Source organism: Pteropus vampyrus, unplaced genomic scaffold (genome assembly GCF_000151845.1).
Source record: "Pteropus vampyrus isolate Shadow unplaced genomic scaffold, Pvam_2.0 Scaffold554, whole genome shotgun sequence".
Classification (NCBI taxonomy): Eukaryota; Metazoa; Chordata; class Mammalia; order Chiroptera; family Pteropodidae; genus Pteropus; species Pteropus vampyrus.
In genome coordinates, this window is record NW_011889335.1 from 57,688 (window position 1) to 75,083 (window position 17,396).

Consider the following 17,396-nt stretch of genomic DNA (forward strand, 5'->3'; position numbering starts at 1 on the left):
GAGAAAGCTAAAGCCTGGCCGGCCTGTTGCGACAACGGCATTTCTGTAAATACAGTGTCCTCCACGTAATCACTGAGTTGACGCAAAACTCTCCCCGTCCAAATCAGACCTTCCCAGGTTTGCATGACTAGTCTGACTGGGAACAACACAATTACGATCCTGGCATACAAAAACAGACCTCTGATTTCTATACAGAAAAGCGATGCAAAAACAGAACTCAAAAATATATTTTAAAGAATAAATGATAGACTACTTAAAACTTTTAAAACACTTACCTTTCCTCTAATTTAGGAGCTTTAGGGCAAACTGTATCTAGTTCTTCGGATGCTTCTAGCTCCTGAAATAAACACACAGCAAGTTTAAGAAAATTTTTATGATAACGTAAATCTCCTTGGCCATTCCATGACACGGACCACCAATCAATCGTCTCATCAGAAGAACTTCGTAAGCCTCCCCGATTCATAGTGGGAAATGCAAAGATTAAGAAATTTATATTTTAGATTTGTTACAGCACTTATGAAAGTGTGCTCTAAACAAAAGCTCTTCCCAAGGTCCTGACTTCTTGATTCTAACCTTAATTATGTCAAGTCCTCCGATGAGCTCTCCAGACACATAGAGCTGGGGATAGGTGGGCCAATTGGAATAGGTTTTGAGGCCCTGACGAACTTCTTCATCTGATAAGATATCAAAACTGCTAAACTGGATATTGTGCTTGTTAAGGATTTCCACCATCTGTTTGCTGAAACCTGCGTTCAGAAAAAGGAAACAAGGAGCTTAGTTTCTCTCTCACACACACACACAATTAAAGTTGAATCAGAGGACGTATCGCCTACTGAACACAGATGCCCCCGTTTCACCGGCTGAAGAGCACGTGAAGAGAAGACAAATCTCGAGAAGCCCTCATCTGACTTTGGACCACACGCCGCATGCTCTGGTACGGCTTAGCTTTTTAACACACTCGCGAGTTAAAAAAAAAAAGTGTGTGCGCGCGTGTACCGAAGTTCCTCTTCAACGTCGGTTCCAACAGTGCTGCCCAGACTGGAGCTCCCCAGCCCTGGCACCTGCTCCATGCACGGAGGGGATGCACAGGTAAGCCCTGGACAGCCACCTCCCCTCCCTGTCTTTGCCCGTCAATGAGGGGACTGACCTGGACACCCAGGACCATCCCTCTCAGTTCTACTGTTTTGGAAATCTATGAGAATCAGCACCGGGTGGAGGAAAAAACTCTACGGTAGTCATTTTTAATTCCTACTTAATCGAGCTGGAAACCTAATTCTGTTTGGTTTCTAGTGCCTCTCCCTACTTCCTGGGTACCTAGCTCAGCAGTTCCCAGTCTTTACCAGCTCTTAATAAATTAAAAATCAAGGAGGAATATGTTCTCTTTTACTCTAAAATGGATATTTTAGCACAGTGAATTTCAAAGCTATCTTCTCTGCTGTTATACATGAACTGTCAATAAACTAAGGGTGTTCTTTCTCATCTGGTGTCAAACTTGACAGTTTCTTTTTTAAAACTATTTACATTCCCCAAAGCACATTATGTGATTTTTTTTTTTTACTACACTGTAGCGACAATCTTATGTTCCATGATTTTATTATGCTTTTGTGATACATTTTTATTCTGTACTTTTTTGACATCAGCTTCTTATTATAACATCAGTACTGAAGGGTAAGGTGTGAATCAGTCTTTTCTAAATCTATTCGTTCTAAGAGGATATTTTTCTTTCCATAAGCTAATTCTTCCCAACCGTTTGTCAGTATCTGCACCACTCTGCTCTTCACGTTTCATCATCTTCCCTTCAAACACTCGTAAGTCACTGGAAAATAACCTATTCTTCAGATTCGAAATTCCTATAAGATGTAACAGTATTGGCAATTTTTCGTAAATAAAATCGAATCATAAAATTCGGTAAAAGACTGATTTCAAGAACAGGCTTCACCCGATGTCATACAAAAGCACTTCCACTGTACTAGTGAAGCAGGAGATTCTACCGCTGGCTCCAAACACCTCCCAGGCCTGCGGTTTACTGAGCTGAAGCACTGCTATTTACTTGGATAGTATATAAGTTGCTTTTCCTACAACTGAAGTGTTAAGTTCATGTACAGCCTGAAGTAAAACACTGATTCTGAAATTTTTTCATTCATCTGGGAGTTCATTAGTAAACAGCTAAGGGCTGATTGCTGATGGTTATTCTGTTGCCAATATATTAGCTCATTTCTACTGCAACTGGCTGAGAAAAAGCTTTCTTTTAGCTTTAGGCAATTACATGCAGACTAGAAAGATTGATTGGTAGTGTTTCATTTTTAAGGGTTAAAGTGTCAGACTGGAAATGTTATGCTTAAGGATAAAATAGTAAGAAAGCTTTATTCTAATAACAAAATATTTGCACACACTTTTTAAGAAAAATGCATGCACGCATGCAAAAAAATAATTAAAAGTATAAAAACACATTTAACAGCCAGAGAACCACTATTTCTAGCCATAGTCCTTTCTACCCATGACACGTGACATGAATAACACACCTAACTGCCACATTTCGTCACTATCTAATAACAATAAAATCAAGAAGAACACTCTGAACCTGTAGAGTTTTTGTGTCTGACTTAAAAAGTGAAACCCAGTTAGATGACTCCCACTGCAGGAGAAATCTCTGTGCAGTGGCTGAAATACCTTTTGCTTTGCTAAAAGCTTTGTTAACTGAAATAGATACAAGAATTCCCAAATAACTTAATTAACCCACATGTTCAAGGGTTTAAGATTCTGTTTAAAAAGATGTACGTCTCAGTACATCTTCCTGAAACACGAGTGCCCTCTTTCCTGCTCTCCTGAGAAGCACAGAATGGGGATCGTCTAATCCTTTAACAACTGAGACCCTATCAACATGTCAGGCTCATGACACACGGCACAGCTCGGGAGCAGGGCCCAAGGACAGGTTAAGACGACAGAGGTGTGAAGCGCGCGGGGCTGGACGGAGTCCACGGAGCCTCCGGGGACCCTGTACCAGGCTTCCGGGTTTCCTCGATCGGAAATTCCAATGCCACTCACTCATGTTTTCTGACTAACGAGAGTTAAGTGGGGGCCAGCTAATCAAAAATCAGGCCGAGCTACTGCACAAAGGGGTCCAAAGGGGATGACGAGCATCGCCGATGGTGGGGCTGCCACAGCGCCTTCTGCGCAAAACACAGAAACGCCGGCCGCTCGCGCTCGTGAGTCGATGCCCACTGCTTTCACAAAGGAGGCTCTGCCTACGCCTCACCTCGAATGTGCCGATGGCAAAGCAAACACCATGATCCACTAAGCAGACTCAGAAAGGAGAGGGTGAAAGTCGCCTACGTTCCTGTAAGAAAACAGTTTAAAGATAAAGACATTCTGTGCAGCAGAGCACATAGGAAAAGGCGAACGGAATCGGAGCGGCCGACGAAGGAAGTGGCAAGGCACAGTCACCGTAGAGCCATCTTCCAACTGATCTTTAAGCAGATATTTTATTAGAGAATACCAACACTGTAAATTGTAAACTGATCTATTTACTCTGTGAGCATTTACTATAGAAAGACATGCTATAAAAGAAAACAAAATATCAGGAAACAGAAAAGCCTATTAAAAATGTTGTTTCAAAATTAAAAGAATAAAATAAGGACTTGGGCGGAACCGAACTGTTAAATCGTATGTACCTAAAAATCTCTCAATTCCCTAGCTAGGTCTTTTATTATCTAAATGTCCATAATATCGTGTTTTTCAGATTACTCTGAAATGTTTTAAAGCTCGTTTAATTATAACTTATTTGTACTGTGTTCCAAATGCCAGACAGTTAATATAAAAATGGCTCTAAATATATCATAAAGTCAGTCTAACGAAATAAAAGGTAAGTAGGAAAAGGATGGTTTCTAAGCGGAATCACAGAATATCTGAACTGAAAAGGGTCTCCAGGATTGGCTGCAACCCCCACCGCCACCAAGGAAGAAATGAAGACACGAGGGTGACGGACTTGCACCTCCAGTTATCAAGGTAGGTGGCGTGGGGCAGAGTCGTGACATCTGTGCACGATGCTCTCCAGAGACCAGTGTCCCCTCTGGCACCTTGGTGCACCTTCACCAAGCTTCGGTGTGACCACCTGCCATTTTGTGAGGTTATCACTGGAAGCAGATGGGGAGAAAGCTACTGTCCGAGCCCAGAGAAGAGCACATTGTACTGGCTGTCCTGCAGGCTCTCTAGGTGTGACACACCACACAGGCCCGACCGGTCACAGCCAGACTTCCGTGCCGGGGCTGATGATGGAGGTCACCACGTGAAATGCCAAAAATGATGGCAGAAAGCAAAGCACCGCACAGAGCCCGGCTGCTGCTCTTTTTAGTGAACTAGTGCAGACTGTGTCACCTTTCCGATGCATGAGGGCAGGCGTCTGACACATAGACACTGCGAGGGAATTTTTGAAGTTGAACTGGGAGATAAAGGAACCATGTTTTTATCTTTTTGAGACAGAATTACAAAACTTTATTTTTTTAACTAGACTTTTTCATGATTCAGTATGTAATTAGCTAACCATACAGGAAAGAATTTACAATTAAATGTATTTTGGAAGCTTGGCTGTTTTTATAAAGCCACACTGGACACGCAGTAACCCTATCGACAGCACACAGTTTCCCTGCCACCTGTCTTAATAAACTCCCTCTTATGCAGCCGAACGAATCCTCTGAGATTCTCAACAGCATCGTCAAAAGGCAGAGAATGCTCACGGATGCAGCACGAGAATGTTGCACGAGGCACAAGAAAAAGCAGACAACAGAAACCCAATAGCAGAGGGGTCAAAGAGCTCCAAAAATTAAGGACAAAATTATGAGCATATGTGTGGTTTAGAAAACAAGAGTGACTATAAGCCACAGAATGAGGAATCTCTAAGTTACCATGGCATTGGCAACGACAGCAATGAGTGAAAAACACAACCATCAGACACTGAGAGACAACGGGGAAGACAGAAGGACCCAGGGCAGACACAGGGCCACCGTCAAACTCTGTAAATTTGTAAACTGCTGAATCTGGACTAGGTGAATAAAAGGAGGCTGCCAAGAAAGAGAGGCTAAGTGTTCGCAGCATAATTAAACAGGCAAAACGCCCATTCGTGGAGCCAGAAACACAGTCGTTGGAAACGGATCAAGCTCTGCCACCAGGTGACCTTGAGTGCGCTGCCCTCCTATCTCCGGGTACTTACGTATACAACAAAGACCCTGAATCAGATGTCTGCTCCCGTGCCTCCTGGTTCCGACATTCCCCGAGTCCACAGTGCAAACTGAGTCACGTCACCCAGTGACACTGCACCCTTTCTGATTTTCCGAACCCAAGTATGAGACGGGCAGCCTCACAAGCGCATGGGCCCCTCACAGGCACCGACCCCGGCCAGGGTCCCCCCGCCCCCGTCCCCCGGTCGCAAGGCGGCTCCTTACCGCAGCGCGGCTCCTGCGGGGTCCCCTTCATGAACAACATACAGGGGGCGGCGTGCGTGAGCTTCTTCAGTCGCAGGCTGAGGTCTTCTTTGGGGTGCTCGTTACCGCTGGGTGGGAGAGAGCCCACAGATGCGTGTCGCTGAACTTTTTTGGTCAACTCTGGGGCATGTGCACCATCTAATCGGTCAATTTTCTGAGAATTCTGAAGTTAAAAAACCCGTTTAGAATACTGTGGCGTTCCTCCATCGTCTCTGCATTTTAGGCTCCAAAACTGTCACAAGTACGAATGCGCAGTTCTCGCCAGTTTGTAAAGGAGTCAGGACTGTTCTTGGAGAAGTTTTAAAAAATCTAACCACCAATCGCCTGCGTTTTAAAATAAATGTTTTCTTTTTCTTTCCTTTTTGGAAACATACTAGGAAAGCACCTGTAAATTTCCAAAGATCGAATCTCTTAAAGAGTACAGTACACAAGTTTATGACACATGTACATTTAAGTGAGACTCACTGGGCGGCTTAAACATCCTTACATCTCAAACTCCCACCGGATCAGAGTGGAACTAAAGCAGAAAGGATCCCCGCACCTGGCCGGGTGACTCCTTCATTAAGTGCGAAGGAAGCATCTGGGGAGCTGCAGTAACACCCAGAGGCGCCCGGAAGCACAGATCTGCAGCCGCTTCCTAAGCATCATTAATCAGACCAGAACCGGCCGGCCGCTGCATTACGTCCGGCCGCATGTCCTGTCAACCCACGCCGACCCAGCTCAGGAGTGCTTGGGGTCTACAGCATGCATCTGGATTTTTCTCAGCAAGTTCCAGTTCTGGCTACTGGACCTCTACAGTTCTTGTCACTTTTCCAGGACCGCCAGGGCAAGCAAACAAACAAAGAAAGAAGGAAAGCAAAGCCGGAACAACTCAATGCCCAATAATCAGAGATTGGTGAGTAAAAGGGACCAGAACAGACCCCTCCCCCATGCCCCCCGCCACGGGCCCAGGACAGACGGAGAATCTCTAGTGCCATGTTTAACCTTACCTTGAAAAACAGAAAGGTGGGAACTGAACTAATTTCATATTTTTCAGATACTTCAGGAACAGCTTCCGCTTCCAACTTTAAAATAAAAGAATTTAAGCTTGATTATAAAAAAGGTCCTTTTTTTATACTACTTCAATAGGTAAATCAGTTTCCTGTGCATTATCCCTTCAAGTAGCTGACATTTTAAAGAGTACCGTACAAAAGTTTATGACACATTTACATTTAAATGAGACTCACTGGGCTGGCATGTCATCCACTGAGTCTGCAGTGTCAAAACAGGTTCAGAGGTTTTTATTTTGTTGCACATTTCAAAAGATGCCTGGAGGCTGTGAATAAAATTTTTGGTGCACTAGTGACCTAGTAAATTTTCAATCATATGCAGCTACTACTATATTGAAATCCATAAATCACTGACCCCAGTTATGTCATGATTACAGTGCTTATTTTCTGCCCACAGCAATTCTTGCTGTTTGCTCTATTGACTAATTTCAAGAGGCAGTACATCATGACTGACAGTTGCAGCCTTCTGCAAATTATGAAGCAAAAAGGAGTATTTCTTCAATAAACTATTGATGTCTGATAAATTTTACTTTTAACTCCTGCAAGGCTGCAGGGCCCTGAGCAGCTTGCTAGCTTACTTGCCGTGGGTCTCACTGCGTGCGCGTTAAGTCAGATGACTGCGTTCTGTTGGATGATTTCTCCTCAACAATATATGACGTGATGGCTGACGCACGGATTTAAACATATTTACTAGCACAATTTCCAAATAATTAGAACACGATTACTGTGAGCTATTTACACAGGGCTTTATAAACAATGTACTTTGAGAAAAATCGAGATATATTTCATCTTTCTCTCATAGAACTGTCAATGTAATATAAACTTTTTAAAACCAATAAAAATCGGTATTCACGTTATACCTGTAGGAAATAAAATTTATTGATAAACGACATTGTTAAAATTGTTTAAATACATCTACTGTATTTTTTCAAGAGTGAACGATTTCCACTGGGCCTGGAACACTGTTTTCACCGAGAGCTTGAACGACGCCGTCTCTCTATCCCAAAGGACCCTGATACGTGTCTTCGCTTCGTACCTTCCGCCTCATGTATTCTGGGGTGGCTCTGTGACTACTGCAATTCCTTTTTCTTAGGAACATCCTTTTAAAACAATATTTTCAATTACTTTCATTTTCTTAAATGTATTTTTGTGAAAAATATATATATTTTCAATCAATGGCGACTTTCCGATAAAAGTGAAGAAGAACGAAAAGACAAAGCGTTCGGAGGCAGCTATCTGACTCTAAAGTTTTAGAAACTTCGGTGATGTTCTTTCACACAATTCCACCGGCCGACCAAAGAGGAGTAGAAAAGGTGCCAACAAAGGCAGCTTATGATTTTCTTTCACCCCACTGAGGCCTGAGGCGTTCCCACGCTGCCCGAAGGCCAGGCTCACTTCAGAGCCCCGCCCAACAGAAAATGCAAATCAAAAACAAGGCGATACTAAGTGGAAACGAGATAAAATGGTCTTAAAGCAGAGAAGACAGGTCGCATCCTGACTCATAAAAACAAACGCCTAAGTGCCAAAAGCCGCTCTCCTCTCGGATTTCTGCTGGTTTCCAGTACGGCCCCTTACTGACAGCTCTTCTGGGATGCAAACTACCCTCCTGACGTGCCTGCTGAAGCCGCGAGGGCCCCTACAAGTCCACCCGCCCCCCACTGTGAGCTCCCAGACCGGAGCTTAGGAAGACAAAGGCAGCGGTGGCAGACACCCCCCTGGGCACAGGCCAGGAGCATCAGTAAAGGCAAAGCCACTGCCCCATCCTTGAAACCTGTGCGACACTAAAACTCTTTGGAAATACTTTGTTGGATGTGATTTATAACAATGAGAACAGAAAATACATGAATGATCTGCATTCGGAAGAGACCAAAGACGGTCAACAGCAGATCCGTCTTCCACGAAGGCCTGCTCTGGGCCACAAAGCACGGTGGGCCCTAGCAGAAGCGTGCGCAGTCTACGCACGACCAGAAGGGCTGTGGCACACCACCATCTCACCTTCACAGGTGGCTAGGCACATAGGTGACTTGTCCAGACACACAGTTGCTAAGTAGCTAGATTGAGAAGCGAACCCCTGTTTGTCTGACTACAAAGCCTGTGCGGCTTTCCAGGTTTCCTTCCCCCACTCTAACTCTCACTCATCTCGGGCCTCTTCACCTCTGGCCAACCGCCACACGGCCACCTACCCCAGGACCGGGCTCCGAGCCTGGCTGTGCCCTCCAGCGGCCTCGCCCGACCTCACAGCTCAGGGGAACCCCAAGGTGGCAACGACAGCCAAGTTCTACCCAAGCCAGACCTCTCCCCCACCTCCAACGACACACTCGACGTGTGCCCCGGACCTCCCCCACTAAACCAGGTCTCTGTCACTTAACCCACCCACTTGCTCAAATCAAAAAGTTAACAACTGTGATTAATCCACCTCTCTCCCCCATATCCAAGCCATCCATGGGTCATCTGGGTCCTCCCACCAAAGCATAAGCGGACTCAGACCATCATGTCAGCGCTGTCTCCCTGCTTGTGTCCAAGGCCTCCCCCGCCTGGTGCAGTGCGCCGGCCGCCTGACCGGTCTGCGCTCCCCTGCGCTTCACGCCATTCCCCGCTCAGCGGCCAGAGGAATCCACCTAGGAGCTGGGCCGGGTTTCCAGCCCGGAGCGAAGCCCCAGCTCCACCCCGCCCGCAGGCCGCCCAGTCCTCCAGTCCTCGCCCACCTCGCCCGCCTCTCCCCTGCCCCGAGGCCCCGCTGCCAGCCCCGCTGGCCCAGCCTGGGCCCGCCCCTCTACCCGCGTGGCTTGCCAAGCCTCTGCCCAAAAGCTCTCCGCGGCTCTTCAACAACTGTCTCCTTCTCACTGCTTAGCTCTTTCGAGCCCGAGCTGAACAGAACACCCCATCTACCCAAGTCCCCGTCCTGCGCGGCACGCCGATTCTTCCTCTGTGGCACTTATTACCATCTCGATACTACGTGACCCGTTTACGGTCTATACTCTTCCTGCTCCGTATTCCCCGTGACGAGCATGATGTGTGCCATGTAAGTGTCCAACAAATAAATTCTGACAGACTTGAACAAATGGTGGCCATTATTCCTACGCCAAGAATGGGAATGAACGCTTGCTGGTGGTAGCGCTGAGCCTCCAAGGTTGAGGAGGGAACAATTAAGCCTACATTCAGGGACATTTGGTCAAACCTCAGAGGCTTCTTTCTACCCTGTGACATATGATACAAAAGAAAATTTTTTTTAAAAATCAAATTATTTCTGTCAGACGAATATCCATTTCAAAATAAATATTTAAATTAACATTCTTGATAACTTTTTTTACAGACTTTTGCCAAACTTAGCAAAGTACCAGCTAATAAACTGTGTTAACTACGTTATTTTTTATTACCACAACAGCATAGATAAAAGCTAGGATATTTTTAAGATTTAACAATTCTACTAGAAACATTTTTAGAATTCCTAAAAAATTAATCTTATATACGCTAAGATGCTGAATAAGCTGGTCATGGAAAAACAGGAAAAACAGGGACTCAGCTAGTTACTGCCTAGTTATGCAGCTAGTTACTGCCTAGTTATGCAGCTAGTTGCTGCCTAGTTATGCAGCTAGCTAGTGATCTTCCGGAGACCGCCCTACACTGACTGCTTACACGTGCTAATTACACAGGCGTTTAGAATGATGCAGTATAAGCTACACAAATGATCTACACTGATCGTACAGATCTGCAGAAATTAAAGTGTGAGCTATAGCTTTAAGATGGTTGCACGTTTGAGAATAAATCAAACTATAAAGGCTCCTATTTTCTAAAGAATGAAAAAGTACAAATTTAAGTATATAACTCCTTCTGTATCCTTGACCTTATATCTGAAGTTGCGGTGGACATAAAATGCGAGTACAGCAGCTATTACACAAACGAAATTATTATTAAAGGAAATACGATACAATAGAACCTCACCAACCAGATGGCTGATAAGCCTGACTGATAATTTTGGTACCAAAGTGCATCATATGGTAAAATGAGTACCAGAGCCCAGTAAGACTGGGGTACTAAGCTGGCAGAGGGGGTAGGGGAGAGAGGCTGGCATGGGAGGTGGGAGCTACCTACACGAAGGAAAGCAATTTAAAAAAAAATGACAGGGTAAAGGTTCCTACCCCAAGCCCTACCACCTACCAAGTCCTCCATGGTCCTTACCGCCACGCAGTCCAAAAAGCAATCAAAACAGTAATTAAACGACAAAACCGTCTACGGCCACGCCACCCTGAATACACCCGATCCCGTCTGATCTCGGAAGCTAAGAAGGGTCAGGCTGGTTAGTACTTGCATGGGAGACCTAGGAAGACCAAGTGCTGTAGGTGTATGTATGTATGTATGTATGTACGTACGTACGTACGTACGTACGGATGAATGAATGAATGGATAAATGAATGAAAAATAAATAAGACTAAGAAATCATAGTAAAAGATACAAAAGTAGTAGAACATCAGTTCTACAGCCCAGAAGCTTGAAGAAGCTTTCATTAGGAAAAGAAAGCTATTCTGATGAGCCATGCACCTCTTACAAGGACAGGCCTGCAGGCCTCGGCCACACTCAGGTTTACGTGGGCCCACTGCTGTTCAGCAGTGTGGCCTTTAAATTATCTGCCTTACAAACTCCATGCAAACTGTGTTCGCCCTTGATGATGTCTAGTGAAAGAAAACTATGCCATCGAGAGACTATCCAGAAAGTGACAGCACCTGGACACACTACGCGTCGACACCGTCGCCCTCCCCGTAAATGGCAGGTGCGGTCGGGTCAGGTATCCATAGCAGATAAGGGCTTCCCAACCCCTGGCTTGCTGAGACACTTCAGCACTTGGAACGACTTAAAGTCTCGCTGCCAAGTCTGGTACCAATGTGAGAAGTAATCCCATAGTCACTTTCCATAAATCATTCAGATGGTAGCGAAGAAAAACGTGTTACCTAAACCAGTAACGTTACACTCATAAAAGCAGACTTACAACAATTACCATCAATCCTGATTAATCTTATGATTCAAATGTTTAATCATTCATCTCACTTGTAATCATTATCTTTTATCACTGACCAAACATGCAGTTTTAATGTCCCCTTCTATTATTTATATTGGACATTTTAGGGTTACATTCTAAGGTTACATTACACATTTCATTTGAACTTTAAATGAGTCCTTAAATTTTAAAAAGCAAGTCATTATATTTATACTTGCTCTATCTGCGTAAAGAAAGAACGGAAGGATTCATACAAATTAACACAGTTACTCACGGAGTGGGACAAAGGGCAACTGGAAGGAGCACGTGAGCCTTCTCGCTGCGCAGCTTCTTACCCCGTCGTGATTTGAGCCATCTAAGTGTGACCCCTATTCAAAGCGCATTTATCTACATAGCAACTGTCTGAAAATTACATCCCTACTGTACAAATAAATTACCCTGCCTGAATTCTGTGCCTACATAAAAAGCGGCATATAAACACAGCTAATGTCATTTTCGACCCCATATACAGGTATACTTGCCAATGTGTCCTATGAACTCATAAATTCTGGTTTTAAAAAACAAGGTTTTAAGTCTACAGCCATGCCACCCTGAACGTGACCAATCTCGTCTGATCTCGGAAGCTAAGCAGGGTCAGGCCTGGTTAGTACTTAGATGAGAGAGGGCTGGGAATACCAGGTGCTGCAGGCATTAAAAATAAATAAGTTAATTAATTAATTAATAATAAGGCTTTGATTGTTTGTTTGTCTGTTTTAAATCCTAAGGATTCAGATTTTGAATACAGGGTGTGCCTCCCTTTCCAACAATTCGTTTCTAAGAGCCTCAACTCACATTTTGGCTTTGTTGCCTAAGCTAGCACCATGTCCTGAGTGATAACGCTGTGTGTGCTGCCCCAGGCGACCTGACCCAGCCACAATCATCGCTTCCCAGGGCCCACCCACCCAATGGGGACACTAGGAGCACGCAGCGTGCAAAATGGACCAAGAACCAGGAAGGGGTTATTTAAAACAAAGTACAAACCCAGAAGGCAAGAGAGAGACTGTCTGGCTTCCTTTTTCCTCTGTTTCCTGAACAAGCTAGAAAAAAATTTCCGTTTGTCCTGGAGCTCTGCCCAGTCCCAGACAGCAGCGTCACCCTGTCTGTCCCCTGGTTCCTCGCACCTTACACATCCTTTCTTAGATCACTTTTCCACTTTCCACGTCACACCTCGCTTTTCACTGAAACACGTCCCCCGTTAATATTTTTCCTACATCCAAACCAAATTGTCCAGTGAAGGACCTGCTTTCGTGCACAGAGCCCCCAGGGCCCCCGGGGCCATGCACTGGTCCACCCTCCCTCATGTGCACATTACGGAAAGTGGGGTGAGTCTTAACACCACTCGGTACTTGAAAAATACAGAACGACTTTAAGATTTTTAGGAATAATCGACTGCAAAAATAACGGAGCCCAACGCCAATCATAAACATGCAGAACTGCACACCACTCCTCTCTCACAGTGGAAATAAACTCAGGAAAGACATGACGCCGAAGCTGAAATACCTTAACAAATGAAACCTGGGGGTGCTCTCTGGCTAACTCCGCCATCACGCCGTTCATCTGAGCGCACTGTGGAGCCCATGGTGCCCAGAAGTGGACCACAAGGAGCGACCTGCAAGTCAACAAAACGCAGCTTTTAAAATTTATGGTATCTTTAGAAATAACCAAATACTGATACAGATTAAACTCCACCACTAAAACAGAACCTTTATGAGGACCGCCTGAATTGTTTTTGCACAGCTAGAATTTTGTTGTATTAAACACAGACTGAAATTAAGGACCTGCACGGTCCTGAGAATCTTTTAGATGAGTTTTCAAGTTAATGATGTTTCTTGAGTCAATACTTAGCTCACATGAAGCGATTCTGAATACACTTCCATACCAAGTAAGAGTCACGGAAGCCGGCTGTATGTCCAGACCCTTGGCAAGGCGGGAACTAGGCCTCTGCAGCGGAGGCACAGTGGCTGTGGAAAATGGCTGCAGAAGCACAGCCACCATCGACGTGAGTGTTCACGTGAGTGTTCACCTTTCTAAACGCGGTACTAACATGAAGGCGCAAGACTGTGTCCATGGGAACAGGAATGAAACGTTGAAAACGAAAGCATGCAAGCAGAAAACATGGGGAAGATGAGGCTGCTTTTGACGAAGACACACTTCTTTAGATACCGCTACAGAAGATTTTGTAAAAATTGATAGTATGAACGAACAGAATAGTGGACGAATAAATTGTTGGTGAAATTCTTGGGAATCTCAGAGTGTACCTATCAACTATTTTCATATAAAATTATCTTGACAAAGATATCTTGAAACCTACCCTCATATCCAACTGAAAACCCCTTCAGTTTTAAAGGATTCTAAGTTCAAATATAATCCTCCTAACCAAAAAAATCTGAAATATCAGTAAGAAAACATGTTTTAAAATACCAGAGAGAGAGAGGAACCCAGGACAGCTAACCTGTGGGTGAGGAAAGGCGTGACAGACACACTGGAAAACCAGCACAATCCTACAGCTGAGGGAAGGGGCCCGCCGCCCAGGGCCAGGAGACTGGAAGCCAAGGGAGGCACTGGGGGTTCCAGAGGCGAGGGCAGCGCTGACTCCAGGCTTCTGGCTCGGTGACTGATGGCTCTGGTGGCACCAGCCATGAACCGCAGTACAGACACTGCCAACCCAAGAGGGAAGGAAGCCCAGGGGGCTGTCAGTGATGGCTGGGGGCTCAGGAAGGAGGTCTGCACTTTGTCTGCAGATCTGGGAATGAAAACCCTCAGGCCGGCACCACACTCACCAACGCCGCGGGACAGAGAAGGAGCCTGGGCGGGACCGCAAGGCTGGGGGCCTCACGGAAGTCCAGAAGGAAGGAGTGACAATCTCCCGACGCAGCAGGAATGGACAACTAGCAATGGAAAGAGCGGTTCCGGCGGATGGTAGGACAAGTCACACTGCAGCGAGTGGAGAGCCGAACTGAAGATGAGGAAGGAGAGACGGCGAGAAACCTACTCTTCCAAAAGAGATTTGGCCGTAAACAGAGGGAACCAAGCAGAGGAAAGGACAGGATCAAGGAATGGGCTTTTTTTTAAACATGAGAAAGTCTGGATAGTTTGTGAGGGAACAGTGCCAATGGACAGAGAGGCTGAAGACGCCGGAGAGACGGTTGGGGATGCAAGGTCTCAGTGGTGGCAGGGCAGGGGAAACCTGGAGTAGAGAATCCACCTTGAGAAGAGGGACTGTCCCCACTGGATCAGGAGCCTCAGCGTCTATGGCAGACACGTGCGTCTGGTGGGCGGGAGGCAGGGGCCATCCAGCACTGTCTCCTCTTCCTGTAGGGCGGACCGCTAGTCTACCTTTCCCAGTCTTCCTTGCAGCTGGCTGGGGCCCCGCATCTGAGTTCTGGCTGGTGGCACGCAGACCACAGTGATCCCCCCCAGCCCTTGAAGCCCTCCTGCAGGAGCCTTTGTCTAGGCCAGCCTCACCTCACAGCACCCCTGCAGAGCCGGCAGGGGTCCCCGAGGCTAAGTCATGGTGAGAAGGACAACAGGCCCCTAAAGGACTTGTGTGGGATGTTTACAGCAGCCTCAGACACAATGGCCAAATCCTGAAATAACCCAATGTCCACAAACTAGAGAAACTGTTGTACATTCATACAGCGGAATACTACTCGCCATAAAAAGAGTCAACTATAGATACGTGCAATATGGATGAATCTTAAAAACATACCGAGCAAAGCATGACAGACAGAAAACCAGGAGCTGTGTGACTCCATTTATATCAAGCCCAAGAAGAGGTAAAACGAGTCTACAGTGACAGAAAGCAGATCCGTGGTGGGGATGGTTGGAAAGGGCTAAAGAACCTTCCGGGCTTCTATCCTTCTTTTAAATGTTGGTTACTTGTGTGTATACAATTGTTAAAATTCATCACACCTAACAATTAAGATCTGTGCGTTTTATTATAGTATATAAGTTAATATCTCAATTTTTATAAAGTTTGAGACAAGTACTTTCATATTCTGCTGGTTAACATTATTGAAACCAGTCAGAAATTTCTTACACACTTTCAAGTATCTATCCTAAAAAGGTAGAGACAAAGGTTGATGTGTATGGATACTTTCCCACTATTTTCCATAGCAAATAACTATAAAAATGTTGTTCAACGATATCGTTTAATAGTCACATAAAATATTATAAAGCCATTAAAAATCACATGTCGAAGAATTTTTAATGACATGGGAAAATGCTCACGATTACATTTTTTAAAAATTAAAATAGGTTACCAAACTTTTTAACAGTATGACATGCAAGAAAGAAAATTAGAAGTACACACATACAACTTAAATTTCATTACAATAAAGTGGCTTTGAAGAATAGTTTAACTTCTCTTAACTTCCAATAGCAATAACTAACACCCTGGGATGTCGGGAAGATAAACAAAGACATAAAAGCACTATGAAAATACTGAAGAATGACCCTCATGTTAACTTATTTTAAACCAGCCACCATATTCTCATATTTAGGGGTTTAACTTCCACTTCCCAATTAAGTACATTATACCTAATATCACAGGGACATAAACCTGAAACGAACATAAACGCCATCATCCTCTCTTCGATTAGATGCAACAGAATTCTCTCCATCTTCGCGGATAGCCCGAAATGCAGGGTGCACTGTTTAAGGAAAATCTTTAGAGAAAGGCCAGGTTCAAATCCTGACTAATGTGATTTTAGACAATGTAATGAACCTCAGGTCTTCATCAGTAATTAGTGCTCAATAAATGGCTGTTTCTCTACTATTACAGGTACTCTGCTCCTGCAGTTATTCACCTGAAGATAATACTAGCTACCACTCATTAAACACTATCACATACTAGACTCTATTAAATACTTTACAAATGGGCAAGACCTTAATTACTCTGCAAACAGGTACTAATATCTCCACCATACAGCCCAGCTCGTGGGACTAAATGAGTTAAGCAAAGAAAAAAATTTCATTTCATGCAAAATTTTAAAAGTGAGAAGATTTGGAAAGCAGACTTGAAATGATTACATTAACAAATGTCTGCAGCGATGCGTTCCCTCCCCGAAGGCAGGCGTCATTTCCACCTCGCCCATGTAAACTATCACTGTTTTCCGCATCATCTCAAGCACAGGCCAGCGGCAAGAACACATCCAAATGGTAGTTACACTGAAAGTTTTCCGACTGTGGTGTTTTAAGGACTTTTATGTCTAAACAATGAAACGGAAAAACAAAAATGTCAAATACACGAAGAGCAAACTAGACTTCCAGATGATGGTAAGTTCATTTACTGAGGGCAGGTCCAAGCAAGCCCGGCTCATTCTGAGAGGCCACCTCTGGTGACTCCGTAATTGCTCTGACCTAAGATGTGTGGAGCGCTGGATGAATCAGAACCCACCTTTCATCAATGCGTAAACGTCATTCCCATCTCTTTTTTTTTTTGTAGAGAAAAAAAAACTTGCCTTGTAACCTTGAAATGTCAAGGAGCTGTTTTGGTTAACACTTTTAACTTCTCACCTCCACGGCCCTCTACAAGTAAGACAGCAACTGTCACCCTTCCCGTTTTCAGCAAAGGCACGAAACCCCCATGTCACCAGATGTCCACCTCGGCCGCTGTCCCACTCAGAGTAGCACCTGCGTCTAATTCACTTTCGTCAGCAAAGTTCCACCGCACTGGGGTCGGCGAGCGTTCGTTCCTGAACGCCACGCGGGCACCCTGCCCCGCACCGGACACCCTCGAGGGACGTCGCGCGCTCCTCACGCAGGCGTCCGTTCGTTTAACCCTCTCGACCCTGGGGTGGACGCTGCTGTCACCCATTTCACCGCCCAGGACACTGA

At 45.0% G+C, this 17,396-nt stretch overlaps 1 protein-coding gene and 2 pseudogenes across 1 annotated transcript in view; 2 read left to right on the forward strand and 1 right to left on the reverse strand.

The window, feature by feature from the left end:
- Positions 1-13,553, reverse strand: part of GLRX3 (glutaredoxin 3) — a 23,039-nt gene extending 9,486 nt beyond the window's left edge. The window contains exons 1-6 of the mRNA XM_011384022.2: positions 13,452-13,553; positions 13,059-13,295; positions 6,467-6,541; positions 5,439-5,640; positions 574-746; positions 276-337 (exon numbers count right to left, since the gene is read on the reverse strand). Of these exons, the coding sequence (XP_011382324.2) occupies positions 276-337; positions 574-746; positions 5,439-5,640; positions 6,467-6,541; positions 13,059-13,295; positions 13,452-13,553 (851 nt within the window). The remainder of the gene's footprint in view (positions 1-275; positions 338-573; positions 747-5,438; positions 5,641-6,466; positions 6,542-13,058; positions 13,296-13,451) is intronic.
- LOC111733369 lies at positions 10,755-10,869 on the forward strand (annotated as a pseudogene).
- LOC111733371 lies at positions 12,092-12,209 on the forward strand (annotated as a pseudogene).
- Positions 13,554-17,396: the final 3,843 nt, after the last annotated feature.